The sequence below is a fragment of the Esox lucius genome, chromosome 24, assembly GCF_011004845.1.
Source record: "Esox lucius isolate fEsoLuc1 chromosome 24, fEsoLuc1.pri, whole genome shotgun sequence".
NCBI classification, from domain to species: Eukaryota; Metazoa; Chordata; class Actinopteri; order Esociformes; family Esocidae; genus Esox; species Esox lucius.
Window position 1 is genome coordinate 22,470,650 of NC_047592.1, and position 15,807 is coordinate 22,486,456.

The 15,807-nt window shown below is 40.6% G+C and overlaps 1 protein-coding gene across 1 annotated transcript in view; it reads right to left on the reverse strand.

Annotated features, from left to right (window-relative positions):
- LOC105008816 (calsequestrin-1) overlaps positions 1 to 14,961 on the reverse strand; it is a 32,607-nt gene extending 17,646 nt beyond the window's left edge. The window contains exon 1 of the mRNA XM_010868179.4: positions 14,551 to 14,961. Within this exon, the coding sequence (XP_010866481.3) occupies positions 14,551 to 14,787 (237 nt within the window). The 5' untranslated portion in view covers positions 14,788 to 14,961. The remainder of the gene's footprint in view (positions 1 to 14,550) is intronic.
- Between the last annotated feature and the right edge of the window lie 846 nt (positions 14,962 to 15,807).

A 15,807-nucleotide genomic window follows, 5' to 3' on the forward strand; every position in this document is an offset into this window, starting at 1 on the left:
TAGACTCTTCTCTTCCTCTCACTGTCTCTCTCTGCCCCCGATCTGCGGATGTGCCAAGAGGTGCGATTTTTGGCTCCACCTGATAATTTCCAGCCACAGACGCGAGGTGTTGGCTGAAGGGACTAGAGGGAAAAGACCGTCGTGTTGCAGATCCGATTACCCGAGCCTCAGTCCTACCGAGGGAGGTTGTAAAGATGTCAACCTCTGTTTAGAGACGACCCGTGTTCATATTCAACGACGAAACGGGTGACTGTCTCGACTGTGAGTCATTTTCACTCAGGGTCACAGCTCGTGCTACTTCGGGTCACTTCCACGTTGATGCGAGGCTGTCCTCTGAAGTGTGGTGAATCCTGCTCCGGGAGCTGTTCAGTTTATCTTCGTATCTGTCGGTGTGGTTGAAAGCGCACGTAGCTCGTCGAGTCACTTCCCGTCTGTGTGCTCGTCACCTGTAATGCGAGTGCGTCACTCGCAGAATGCAGAGGCTCATGGGATGTCTGTCAACCCGAGGGACGTGATGATAGACATGGCGTCCTTAAAGCGTGCGCGCGCATGTGTGTGCATGTGCATCCTCCCATGCTTTTCCTGCCACAGCCAACTGACACCGATGTTGCAATGCTGTTCTCAAAGGCAAAATGTCCTCATCATTCAAACTCCGAACAGGTTCTTCGGCTTTCACGTCCAGTAATTTCACCAAGACGATAACATCTCCCATTTGGACGCCACGTCTGTACTCTCACTCCAACTAGACATGTTGTAGGTCCCAGCTACTCTGGGAAACCAAAGTGCTGTGTGTACAGAAGTTCTCCTAACACCGGAGGGTCCCCAATACTGGTAGGGGTGGGGAATCGCTCACGAAACCGTGAGGGAGGAAGACCCTGTCTTCCTGTGTGTGTGTGTGTGTGTGTGTGTGTGTGCGTGCATTGTGAGCGTGTGTGTGGGTGTGTGTGCGGGTGTGTGTGCGTGTGTGTGTGTGTGTGTTTGCGGATGTGTGTGTGGGTGTTTGTGTGGGGGTGTGTGTGTGGGGGTGTGTGTGGGTGTGGGTGTGTGTTTCCCCTTGTGGAAGAGAGCCCAGGGATGCATAATAAAATCAAGGCCTCCAGCCTTTCAGTTCTGTCTCCCAGCTACTCCCACTCCCTGCCAGTGTTAGTAAGTAAAATGTGTGTTCCTGAATGTGCACCTGTGCGTGTGTGCGTGCGTGTGTGTGTGTATATACATGTTTGAGATGTAGCTGCGACACAACAGCCCATGCCTGCAGCCTACTCCTTGTTATGTAACACTGAGAAGGGCAGAATTAAAGGTTCAAACAATCGATGCACAGGCTCTGCTGCCTCCTATACAGCACAGACACGTGTGGCTGAAATAAGCGCTGTGAGATCATGAATATGATACAAATCCTGGCTCGGTATTTACATATCTTAGGTGGGGCTGAAAACACTGGCCCAGTTCTTTGTGTTAAGCAGTGGGTTATGATGACAGCTCTGGTCTTAGCAGAGGGTGGGTTATTTGTGTTCGGCCGATGTCACTCCAGGGGGGACGTCAAATGAAGGTATGCGCGATGCGGCGTTAATAGACTAATGCATCAGCACTGAGTGATATCGAATGCCATATCGGTATTCACACCGGCATATACTGTACCTATGTCCTGGCGGATAGCTGAGAACCTCCCTTTGGGAGGAGTGTGAAGGAGTGAAGCACGGTCGCGGCCTGTGAAAGACTCACGCTCGCTGTACATGCTCTATCGCCAATATGTCACACACAAAACAAGCCAGCCAGCTGATTTAACCCTCACATCACGCGCCACCGCGCGGTCATGGCACGCTGTTCAGCCAAGCACGATATAACTATCGAGGAGACCAGAGAGGCTTTAGTGGCAGAACTACATCAGACACATTCTATTGTCCCCAGAGTACCGCATTTTATAGGCAGAACATTATGCCTAAAATTGTGAATAACACATAGATTGAAAGTAAACTATGTTTTTTGCTCTAAACTATAGGGGTGGACAAAATAACTGAAACATCTAGCGATATATTAATATTAAGGACCTAATAAGGAGTATGGACACCCTTTGCCTTCAGAACAATCTTTCGTGGCAGGCTGTCGTACATGTCTCTGCGTGTAGTGGGCTTTTGCACCATTCTTCCAGAAGCAAAGCCTCCAGTTCTTTGAGGGATAAAGAAGGTGGAAACCTACTTCGCACTCTGGGCTCGAGAACTTCACATAAAGGTTTAATGATGTTCAGATCGGATGATGGGGGAGGCCACGGAAGACATGGACATTTTAGTCATTTAGGAGACGCTCTTAACCAGACTGACTTACAGTAATACTATTTACATACATTATCTAGCTTCATTATTGTGGACATAGAACAGCACCAGTGCAAGATTTAACATATTATACCCAAGACACTACCACAGAATACCCAGAAGAACAGGTGTTAGTAAGTTTTTATAGTAAACCTGACACTAACAAGTGACATACTTTAAACTTTTCCACTTTGTCTCACTGTCTAGTTTTAGTCTGTGTCTTTTTAATAGCATTTTCAAACCCAGATTCAAACCAGCGCCAAAACAGTACACCTGCACCAAATGCAGCAGCTTAGACTGATGGACCATCCGTTCAAGAAAATGAAAACTGGTTTGTTTGACAAAAATGCTACATTTTGTTCTATAACCAGGTATTTTTTGTCCCCTGCCTTTCCATGTCTGTGAGTGTGTGTGCAGGTGTGTTTCCCAGCCCTGATACTACCTCTGCTATGAATAAGAAATGAAATACATTTTAAAAAAGGCCCATGGAGTGAAAAGAGGGTCATTTATAAATTATTAAGCACAACACAAACTAATGACTATCAGATGATTAGAACACAACAGCAACAAGCACAGATGAGTATAACACAACAATAATAAGACATCAGATGAGTATAACACAACAATAATAAGACATCAGATGAGTATAACACAACAATAATAAGACATAAGATGAGTATAACACAACAATAATAAGACATCAGATGAGTATAACACAACAATAATAAGACATCAGATGAGTATAACACAACAATAATAAGATATCAGATGAGTATAACACAACAATAATAAGACATCAGATGAGTATAACACAACAATAATAAGACATCAGATGAGTATAACACAACAATAATAAGATATCAGATGAGTATAACACAACAATAATAAGACATCAGATGAGTATAACACAACAATAATAAGACATCAGATGAGTATAACACAACAATAATAAGACATCAGATGATTTTAACACAACAACAAAAAGACATCAGATGAGCATAACACAACAATACTGAGACATCAGATGAGTATAACACAACAATAATAAGACATCAGATGAGTATAACACAACAATAATAAGACATCAGATGATTTTAACACAACAACAAAAAGACATCAGATGAGTATAACACAACAATATTGAGACATCAGATGAGTATAACACAACAATAATAAGACATCAGATGAGTATAACACAACAATAATAAGACATCAGATGAGTATAACACAACAATAATAAGACATCAGATGATTTTAACACAACAACAAAAAGACATCAGATGAGTATAACACAACAATAATAAGACATCAGATGAGTATAACACAACAAGAATAAGACATCAGATGATTTTAACACAACAACAAAAAGAAATCAGATGAGCATAACACAACAATATTGAGACATCAGATGAGTATAACACAACAATAATAAGACATCAGATGAGTATAACACAACAATAATAAGACATCAGATGATTTTAACACAACAACAAAAAGACATCAGATGAGTATAACACAACAATATTGAGACATCAGATGAGTATAACACAACAATATTGAGACATCAGATGAGTATAACACAACAATAATAAGACATCAGATGAGTATAACACAACAATAATAAGACATCAGATGATTTTAACACAACAACAAAAAGACATCAGATGAGTATAACACAACAATATTGAGACATCAGATGAGTATAACACAACAATAATAAGACATCAGATGATTTAAACACAATAACAAAAAGACATCAGATGAGTATAACAAAACAACAATAAGATATCAGATGATTATAACAAAACAATAATATCAGATGATTATAACACAACAATAATAAGACATCAGATGAATATAATGCAACAATAATAAGACATCAGATGATTATAACACAACAATAATAAGACATCAGATGATTATAACACAACAACAATAAGACATCAGATGAGTATAACACAACAAAAATGAGACATCAGATGATTATAACAAAACAATAATAGGATATCAGATGAGTATACCACAACAATAATAAGATATCAGATGTTTAGAACACAACAACACTAAGACATCAGATGATTATAACACAACAATAACAACACATCAGATGAGTATAACAAAACAACAGTAAAACATCAGAATATTATAACAAAACAATAATTGGATATCAGATGATTATAACACAACAATAATAAGATATCAGATGATTTTAACACAACAATAATAAGACATCAGATGATTATAACACAACAATAATAAGACATCAGATGATTATAACACAACAACAATAAGACATCAGATGAGTATAACACAACAACAAATAAATCATCAGATGAATATAACACAACAATAATAAAATATCAGATGATTATAACAAAACAATTACAAGACATCAGATGAGTATAACACAACAATTACAAGATATCAGATGATTATAACAAAACAATAATAGGATATAAGATGAGTATAACACAAAAATAATAAGATATCAGATGTTTAGAACACAACAACACTAAGACATCAGATGATTTTAACACAACAATAACAAGACATCAGATTAGTATAACAAAACAACAGTAAAACATCCGATTATTATAACGAAACAATAATCAGATATCAGATGATTTTAACACAACAATAATAAGACATTAGATGAGTATAACACAACAATAATAAGACATCAGATGATTATAACAAAACAATAATAAGACATCAGATGATTATAACAAAACAACAATAAGACATCAGATTCGTATAACACAACAATAATAAGACATCAGATGAGCATAACACAACAACACTAAGACATTAGATGTTTATAGCAAACAACAATAAGGTATCAGATGATTATAACACAACAATAATAAGACATCAGTTGATTATAACAAACCAATAATAAGAAAGCAGATGATTATAACACAACAATAATAAGACATCAGATGATTATAACAAACCAATAATAAGAAAGCAGATGATTATAACACAACAACAATAAGATATCAGATCATTACAACACAATAGCAACAAGTGTTCATGTGTGTGTGAGAGAGATGGAAAGAGAGTGAATCTGAGTACCACAATCTCTACAACTATCTGAGAGATTTCTATGGGTCATTGTTCTGTGGTTTTTGGATCTCTATTTCAGATTATTGTTATAATCTATATTATGAAAGTGCGACCTATACTTTCACTGCATAGAAAGCTATTCCTGAGCACCCAGCAGCAGGAGTCTGTTACAAGGCCCCATGGATGGTGCCACTATCAACTGTACTGTAACGTCCACATGGGGGCGCACTACGTGCAAAACAGACAAAGAGACCCAATGACGACATCACAGACAAATAATATGAAGTGACAGTGAAAGCACCCAAATCATCTCTCATACACCACTCAGAAGAAATCCCCTATCTTTCATACATGGACTACATGGGCTAAAAAGGCCAGGGAGGCTAGAAAGAGGAAAGCAGTGAAGGGTCTTGTGTCAGTATTTGGCAGGGTTGGGTGAGTTGAGAAGGCATGGGGGTTTAAATATAGCCCCACAGAGATAGCGAGAGCAGGCGGCTGGTCCTGGCTTTGGCATCACTGGGGACTATTTTGGCAAGGCTTTGGGGACATGCTGACAAGTACAATATAGAACCCCCAAAGCTGTCTGCCACAGTTTGCAGCCCGCCAACGCTGCAAAATCAATGTTGTGTGTGTGTGTGTGTTAGAAAAAGTAGGTGTGCCTTAGTGCAGAGGGGAAACTAACAGTCGATTGATAAGGATGAAGACTAAAGGGATGAATCTAATACTTTGTTGTACATTTTCTAGCAGTGACCAGATTTATTTTGCTCAAATCACTCGGACTAGGGTATACAATATTTCAGTAGGAATACTCAATAAAGAACAGATTGTTTAGTTACTGTTTTTTCAGATTTTTTTTGTTGATTCTGGTCGAGGATGTCCAACTCTGGTCGAGGATTTTGAAGAAAGATAAGCATTGAGTAGAACAAAAATATAAACTGAAAGTGTCGTCGATACATGTCATTATTGTATTACTATTAAGTGTTTACTCTTTTTGCAAGAGTCCCATTTGTCCAACACATCCAATGTTTACATCCAATGGCGTAATCATAGAAAGCAATGCAGAGTGACCCTCGGAGTATCATTATCAAGTAGTGTGCTGAATAGGAAATAGCTTGTCATTTGAAACGCATCCATAGTTTATTTAAAACCGTGGGTATATTAAGGTCTTCCCAGGGTCACCTGACATTGCATGTCAAATGTATCTGACATCATATAGGTACTGTATACATTAAATATACTACAGGACTGCACATTCATCCTAATGATTAATGAGCAATAAATCTCTATTGCAAAGTCGATCGGTACCGTAACACCAAAGTTGGTAATCCGTCAGCATGTATTGCCATTCCTCTCCGGGTATATGGCCTGTTCCCAGACCTGGATTCAAATGCTATTTAAAATCATTTCAAATGCTTAAACTGCTCAATCTGCCCCCCAGAAGGGCTAATTGTATTTAAAGCCATGTCTTCTGGAAGTCAGCCATGTCCGAGAACGCTACGGGGATGGAGGCATGAGCAAAAACAGCAGGTGCAGTTCAACAAACAGATGTAGCAACAGGCCAGCAGATATCACACGCTCCCACACACAAACACACACAAATACACACGCACAAACACACACGCACACACACGCAACACACGCGCATGCACTCCCATGCACGCACACACACAAACGCATACAAGTCCACGTTTAAGTAGAACATACAATGTGCATTGTAAATTTACTGTAGTTCTACAATGCGCATGGTAAATAACAAGGTATTCATAATGCCCCCCCCCCACCCACCACACACACACACACACACACAGACGCACACAGTAAGACAAATACAAAATAAATGAGTGTGGCTCCCTCTATGGTCTGTTTCCTTCCCGTGAGGTGTCATAGTCCAACCATGACCACCGAAGAAGCTGCGTGATGAAACACGCCGCCTGTGATCCCTTTACTACTAAGATAGTACGATGAACCAGGATCACGGTTACATTTTGGCTCAGAAAGTCTTTGAGGTTAGCTCATGAGACTGGGTTGCAGTCAGAATCAACAAGACTTGTATTGGCTCAATCTGGTCTCAGGGGGCATCTTCTCAACCCGCTCCTAATCCATGCATGTATTCAGACTTTAGAAAGGTTGACTAAACATGGACGAAATGTTTTGACTTAAGGCTATTTTAAGGTAACTTATGTCAATTCTAAATAGGGCCCCTTATTAATGATTCGGACAGTGTTCTCATTCTCCAGACATGTTAGTTTCAATGATTGTTTTGAAAGTGCTATCAGTGAAAAGGCCTTTATTGGATCTATATTTCGGGAATTAGATGATCTTAAACAGGACTGTGACTCATAAGAAATTATTTGACAGATTTTCAAATTATATTTTAAATGGAATAAAGTTGAAATATAGTTGGTAGTCTACAAAATAAATCTCCACAATGTACAAACGTCATGAAACCCTAATTTATTATTAAACATTATAATACTCACCAAATGTTTGACTCAACAGTTCTAAAAACTGTTATAGTTAGTAGCTTTAAGCCTTGAATAACATCCTATGACATCTTAATGGGGACTAGCTTGTAAACAAAGTTCAACATTTGCTGTGGTTGTTTTTGTTGCTGTTCACTAATGAACAAGCAGCGATCATGTTATTTCGCATCAACAGCAAGGCCGTTACCATGGAGACTTTCTTTCAGCTCAGTACTACACCATCTACTCCACATACCGTAGCACTTGAAATTATGTTGCTTGTCATGCAAACAATTTCTGGATGAACCAATGTAGGAAATCTAGTTTTAGTGAACACATCCACAGTATAGCAAATATTGTTGCTGTGATAGCAAAATGTTTTTGTTTTGGCCTCTGAAGCTCGCAGTCAATTAAATGAACTAACATCAAGTCCACATGAGTATATTAAAAAATGTTCACAAACACAACTAAATTACAATGAAATCAACCAGTTTTTAACCCCAATGGTCACAATGAACTGCAGCAGAAAGCAGCTTGGATTTTGTGTGTCCTTGGATAGTGTGTGTGGGCAAGTATGGGCAGGTGAGTGTGTGTAAATGCGCTGTGGCGTGTGTTTTGAGTGTGTGTGTTGGTGTGTGTTGGTATGTATATAGGTGTGTGTGGTGGGGGGGGGGGTTAAAGGCCAGATGGGTACTGTAGCTGCTTCCAGGGGGCTTGTTTCCAATCTCCCTCTGCTACCCTGGTTTTCAGAAGTACGTTTTCACACGGATTCCTTTACTGTCATCATTATACATGTTTCCATCCATTCCATGTTCTAGAGGAATGTCACAGACACAGCACGGCTCAGTACAATGGCATGTGTGAACTCATGTAGCATTCACATTCATGTTGGTATACATAACATATGGGTTGGTCAGTGGAGTGAGACGCTACCTCCAGTGCATGTACAGCTGCAACAAGGTTCGAAAACAGCAGAGTGCATCACAAGGTCTGACCTGCCGTCCCTGCAGGATCTCTACACAGAGAGGTGTAGGAGGAGGAGCAAACGGATCATTACAGATCCCAGCCACCCACGCCACGGACTGTTTACCAAAGGTACAGGAGTATTCAGTCCAAAACTAACAGGCTACGGGACAGTTTCTTTCCACAGGCTGTAAGGCTGCTCAACTCGGGAACCCCTCCTCCATTCCATCCATAGTCCCATGCACACCTGTCACTTTATATCATGCTCATCTGCCAATTATATCATGCACATCTGTCACTTCTACATTGCACTATGGTTATATATTTGTACAGTTGTTATTATTGATGTGTGTTTTTGTATAGTATTATTACTGATTGATTGTGTTATCTTGTTTTTTTGAATGATAATTACTGTTACTTTATACTTTTAACTGCACTGTCAGGAGTAGGAAAACCAAGAATTTCATTGCCGTAACTTGTTATTGCAAATGACAAGTAAACCTTTTGAACTTTGAATCTGGCCCACAGCTCCTCTATCTTTCACCCCTGTTGTGTAAAACAAATATGTGTCTTTTTTGTAATGTCTTCTTTTTAGTCATTCACAGCACACATATCTCTTCAAAGAGCTACCTTAAGGTAGCTTCCCCCACCCTAATATCATTTTCTTGTCAGGCCAGATCAGTCTCCGTCTCAAAGAACAGTGAAAACCCACCCATTTTGACCCAAGAAAACATCTAGATTATCTGGAGTCCAAAACACAGAATGAACGCATCTATTTTTCACTCCATTCCCCTCTTCAAAGCCATTTAGTTCTAAAAGCCCCCTTTTAAAGATGTGAAATACCCAATGGCCCTGGGCCCCCCATTTAGCCAGTATCCCATTCAGCCTATGAGGACCCTTGACCTTTCATCCTTACAGTACATTCCTAGATGTATAAATCATAACACCCCTCAGGCTTTGGGTTACAGTATGCCTTTCCTGACGTGACCTCTACCCGTCCCTGCCGATAATGCACAGCATAGATTTGGTAGAGAGATCAAGTCACTGCCTGTCTATAATGCACAGCATAGATATATGGTAGAGAGCTCAATTCACTGCCTGCCTATAATGCACAGTATTGCTATATGGTAGAGAGATTAAGTCACTGCCTGCCTATAATGTTTGTTGCAGTTATTTGGTGTCTGGAATGCCAGTCTTCTTTTTCTTGGGTATACAGAAAGCCTGAGGTACTTGTCCGGTTAAAAGAAAGACCAAAAGTGCAAAACCATGTTGGACTTAAATACTTTACTATGTTACGTGCCTCAAGCTGTACTAAAAAAAAGTGTATACCCAGTAGGCATTGCAACATTTATATTCACTATTAGACTGACATAATATACTTTTCATCAAATGTTACAGATCTTCAAGTACAGCAAAGCCAGATTAATCAGGGCTGGTTTAATGCTGGGGATTAGGAGGGCTGATGTCCTTGGACCAAAGCCTGTATTAGGCATAAGACAGATACATATTAATATATGTTTATATATTTTTACTGCAGACTGATTCACAACACTTTAGACTGTTATTCTATCAGTAAGCCTACGCTGTCAGTAGTGGCCAATCACTACTTGAAAGGGAACTTCCATTTAGGAACCTTTAAGGAACCTAAAACTCAACTCTAAAATAACCCAGATGTCAGTTCCAATCCGTTTTATTATGGTTACCCTGAAATCAGGGAATTATTTAGAGCCAGGACACCAGGCAGGTGCAATTAATTATGAGGAAAAACACAAAACCAGCAGAATTACCCTGATCTAGGACAATCATTATATAATTATTACATTCAATGGATTAGATTTCTTTGGTTGGGTGAGGCTCTCAGTTTGTCTTTACTGAAAAAAAGTATGTGGCAATATTGAAAGCAAACGCCTACTTTTTAAAAGAGATTATTAATACGTCAGTAGACACAAAATAATTCTCAACAACCCATAATGAGGAAGCAGCACCAAGTAGCTTATCTTCCCCTGGCATAATGTAGTGTAGTGATCATGGAAATGCTACACATACTGCTGCAATCCTATGCATTCCCGGTAGAATCCACTACAGTGCCAGCAGTTCAATAAGAACTGGTGTAGTAACACCAGCTTAAATTAATCATGGTATTAACTAATTATGGTCATAATAATTAGCAGGAGTCACTGCTAGAGATACTGCAGTAAGGCTTGTTTAGCTAGCATGAGTCACTGACCGACTAAAATAAATCTCCATAGTGACCAAATAGTGGAGACTTTCCTTGGGAACAAATAACTTTCTCTATTATACTCTTTAATATCCTCTCTGAGTAAACCTCAGGAACACTCAAGAACTTCTCTCCCTTAACCACATCATCCTCAAGCAGCCTCATTGAGTTCTCAACATAGCATAAATCCAAAAACACAACAGAGTTGCTATATCAGGGCCTGTCTTTGTAGCCTTGAACCGGCTCTGTGGTTCTCTGTGGTATTGCTTTTGACTCAAAGAGAAGGTGAAGAATCACAAGAGGCACAAGCACGGATACAGATAGCCCTCAGACTCAAATCACCTCATACGTCTTAAGGAAACCCTAACACTGATCCAGCTCAAATATTAAAGCCCAACCACAAATAGACAGTGTCTCTTCAACATTTCTTTTTTGACAGAGCGAGAGATCAAATTGGATTCCGATAGGGTTGCAAAGGTGACACTTTGGCATAATTTAGGTGCGACAGACTGGGGTGTTTGACCTTTGACCCCTCATTGAAGACTGAATGCTGAAGGGGTCATCAGTGGCAGGGAGAATCAAGATGTTCCATCTTAGGCGTCTATGAAAAATAGGAGTCATATTCGCTATGGATGTGGGAGGTCGGACTTGCGATCTCATAAATGTCACACTATCTCTCTAAACTGTGAGGGTTTCTGGTGTGTCTGCATTTTCTCTCTCTCTCTCTCACTCTCTCTCACTCTCTCTCTCTCTCTCTCTCTCTCTCTCTGGAGTCGTAAGAGTGTCGCCTCGTGAAACTTCAAGGATGCAATTTCAATAAGCTTTTCAACAAAGCACTGCTTTCATATCCAAACACCAACACAGCCTTGACAACAACTTGTGGCTAATAAACAAAAAACAAGCAAAGCCTTAAATGTTGCAGAACTACACTGAATTGTACTAACCTGAATCATTGTCATCCATGCTCAACCTTTTGACGGTTCAAGCAGTCTGTGAGCCAACACCAGACTCGTTATCTTCAGAAGCCTAATCACCTCAGGAGGATTTAGATAGTACATTAGATTTTTAGGCATCTTATGTTGCTTATCAGTCCGTTCCCATGACATCACAGGGATGTAATGAAATCCTATCTAATGCTCTGAGAAGTAACAGTAAGATTCAGAACCGTCCTACAACATAAACCACCATGCCAAACCATTAAATCTATCTTTAGAAATCAGGCTCTTTGGTGCAGTAAAACCTGTTTATATAAAAGGTATATTGGCCTGTACACTCTTAGACATCCAATTACATCTGATTTTGTCAGGGTCCATAGTTTAATCATTTCTAAATGAATGAATGCTGCTCAGTCGAAATGACCTGCTATTTTCAGTAGTGCTTTAAGACCTCTGAGAGCTACTGATTAGCTAACACCCTACACTGGGAAGAAGTCTGCTGTCTAAAAGCATGGGGTCTTGATACTAAACTGCACTCAGCTGCCTAGGCACATTCACACAGTCCATTCATTGCATCTGAAGCTTGATAGATACATAAACAATGATTTAAGACATTCACCTGCCTAGCATGTTGTGTTACAATGCATAAGGAGCATTGAGAACACTGGTTAAAGCTGTGAATTATGGATCTCTGTTCATTCGCCCGTTCCTGTAAGGCTCTTACAAATGTTGCATCCTAATTCACCCATTTTCTTACAGCAGGAAAATAGTCTCATAGCAACAAGAAAGATTAATTATTATGTGGATTATAATTCATGAAAGTTTTAGATACTGAATTTTAAAGGGGAAATGTAAGCTTTAGAAACCTATGAAAACTGGAATACACAAATGTTTTATATACTGTGCTGTCAAGGTTTATGTACAATAAAGTAATTACGAGGCACAGTATCAGCAGAACTCTCCAAACACGCTAGATGCTGTTCTACAACCATGTGATGGAACATGCCACACATTCATACAATCGTCTATAAACCAATCGTCAACACAAAATGCTTATATTGCGATTGGGATGCAATTCATTTACTCGTGGCTAGTGAGGAAATAACTATTTTTTGGGGAGTAATGTTAATAATTTGCACATCGAAAGTAAAAAGTTATTCAGCTGTGTTGCTCTATCCCATCACTCGTCATTGTAAAGCTACATCATTTTAACCTTCTATGATTTTATTTTTAATCTTCTATGAACTTTTTTTTACCCATGTTGAAAAGATCCAGCGCAGCCCATTCCGACATCTTTGCTGTAATGTCTCAAAAAATTGCTCAATTGAAATGAATGACTTCATTGAATTACATTTCAAGAGTTCTCCACAGTGTTAGCGGCATGAAAGCTAATGCTACTCTTCAGCTGTGAGAAGACACCATGAGTCAGCATGTATGTACATTACGAATTGTATCTATGCACACTTTAAAAAGTCTCTGAGTAGGAGTGCTTATCCAGGACCAGTTTTGCCTTCTTGATCGTAAACATTATGTGGGGGGGGGGCCTGCACAGCAACATTTTATCAGTCAACTGAAAACCGTGGGTGTCCAACTGAACAATTTAGAAGTTTTCAATTGAACACATGCACACACAAAGAAATACACCACAGTATGGTGTGTGCTGTAACACTTGGATTAAACATAGTTGTGTAACACAGTGCATTGGTTGTAAAATGAATTAACATCACTCAACAGTAAAAACCACTTACACAACCAAATGAATACTATGCGATCATTTTGCTGTGTGGTCGCACATTATCTCTCTGCAGAGATACCTCTGTCTGTTGCGGTAAGAGCAGAGTGTCGAAGTGGCGGGGTACATTTCGTTGCTTTTATGATGTCACAGTCTAATTATGACCCCCTCCGAATTCGTCAGTTTGTCCGTTCCTCCACTATGCCCATGTACTGCACCTGCATTTATGAACTGATTGGACCCATTATCAACATATACACAAGCTGCTTGGACGCCATCAACCAGAAAACCTAAGGAGTTAAGACTCAGCTTTGCAAACCAGATCAACTCTCAAAAAACAAAGACATGCTATGTCCGACGCCCAGCCATTTAGCGTGCTCCACTTCCTGGTTCAGTCTATCCAGGGTCCTAATTGGCTTGGGAAAAACAGACTAACTGTGCTTTTGTCAGCACTTCTAAGCATTGTAGCCTTCCCCCCGACATTGTTTCCTATTAATGGTTGATGCTGGAGCCCAGTGGCACTCTCTCTTTCCCTCATTACTGCCTCTCTTATCATGTTGTCTTCCCTCAGCTTCCCTCCATCCCCTAGCATCAGGGTGAACTCGGAGGAGTTGCTGTGCAGGACCCCGTCCCTCCTCCATCCCTCTACCACTACAAACCCTCATCCCCAAATCCCCCTGTCCCTACACTCCACAGGACTCCCCTCTTGGGCAAGCTCCTCCATTCTACTACCTCTACAACCCCTCATCCCCAAATCCCCCTGTCCCTACACTCCACAGGACCCACCTCCTGGGTAAGCTCCTCCATCCCTCTCACTCTACAAACTCTCATTCCCAAATCCCCCATCCATACACTCCACAGGACCCACCTCCAGGGCAAGCTCCTCCATCTCGAATACTTTCTTTGCGTTTTTGTTGTTCCCCACATGTGCATGGTAGTAGATGACCATGACGTCGTATTTCTTCATCACAGACTTGTAGTTCTTCGCATTGAGATTATGGACACGGTCTAGCCCGTCGTACTCAGGGATTTCCAGACCCTTCTCTGCCCAGGACAGGGTCCCCAAAGAGAGTAGGACCCCCAGAAACAACCAACCCCACTTCATGGTTCCAGGATATTGTTTGTTTCCCCCCCACTCAAGTCTTCCTTAACTCAGACGTCAGTTAATTAATTGTTTCGTTTCAGTTTTTTTTTTTACGTTGTTCCTAAAATGAAAAACACAGTTAGGAACAAGGTCCACTTCGTTTCAACGCCGGCCAGAGAAGAGCAGGTCGAAGCACTGAACCCCCCTTTAAAAAAATCTAAAGACACGTGGTCTTAGACACGATTGGCCAAGGGGTTAGCGAGGGGAGGGGCTCCAACGATCAGGGTCAGTTAATGGAGGGTGAGATGAGCCGGCTGAAGAACCAGGGCAAGTAGACCACTGAAAGAGCAGGGAGGCAAAGTGGGAGGAGGCTCTTGATGACAAGGTGGGAGGGGCTACGTTTGGGTCGCACGGCCACCTGTTGGATGTCATGGCTCCAGAGCATGAGAGGGAGAGAAGAGCGAAAGGAAGAAACAGAGATAGATAGAAAGAGGAGAGAGAAGGAGGAATAGAGGGAAGATGCCATTCCCATATTAAGTTTGGTAGAAGACCCAGGCCGTGGCTAAAAATACAGACACAGTGTGAGCAAGATGGCCACCGCGCAAACCTGTAGGTCAATGAGCCATGGGCCTGAGTTAATGGAGATGTAGCCTGCCAGTTCAGAGAGAGAGAGGGACAGATGCATATAGAGGGTGTCAGACTAGAGGCTACGGACTACACAGTGATGACGATGTCCAACTAAGTCAAGGTAGTGTGCAAGGGGAGTATGTGACAGGCAGACAGGGGACACATTCAGCGGGACACTGCATGGTGTCGATCTGTAGGTATTGTCTGGAATATCTCCAGACAAAAAACATTAGATTCTTCCTCGCGTTTCCTAAATGAATAGAATTTATATTGTGAATTTGAGTGTCTGAGAGGGAAAAAGAGTTAGAAAGGAAGTGCGAGAGGAGAGAGAAGACAGTGACAGACCTACAACCCTAACCTACATACATGTATATGTGGATATACTGTAAGAATATAAGAGATAATGTATATGTG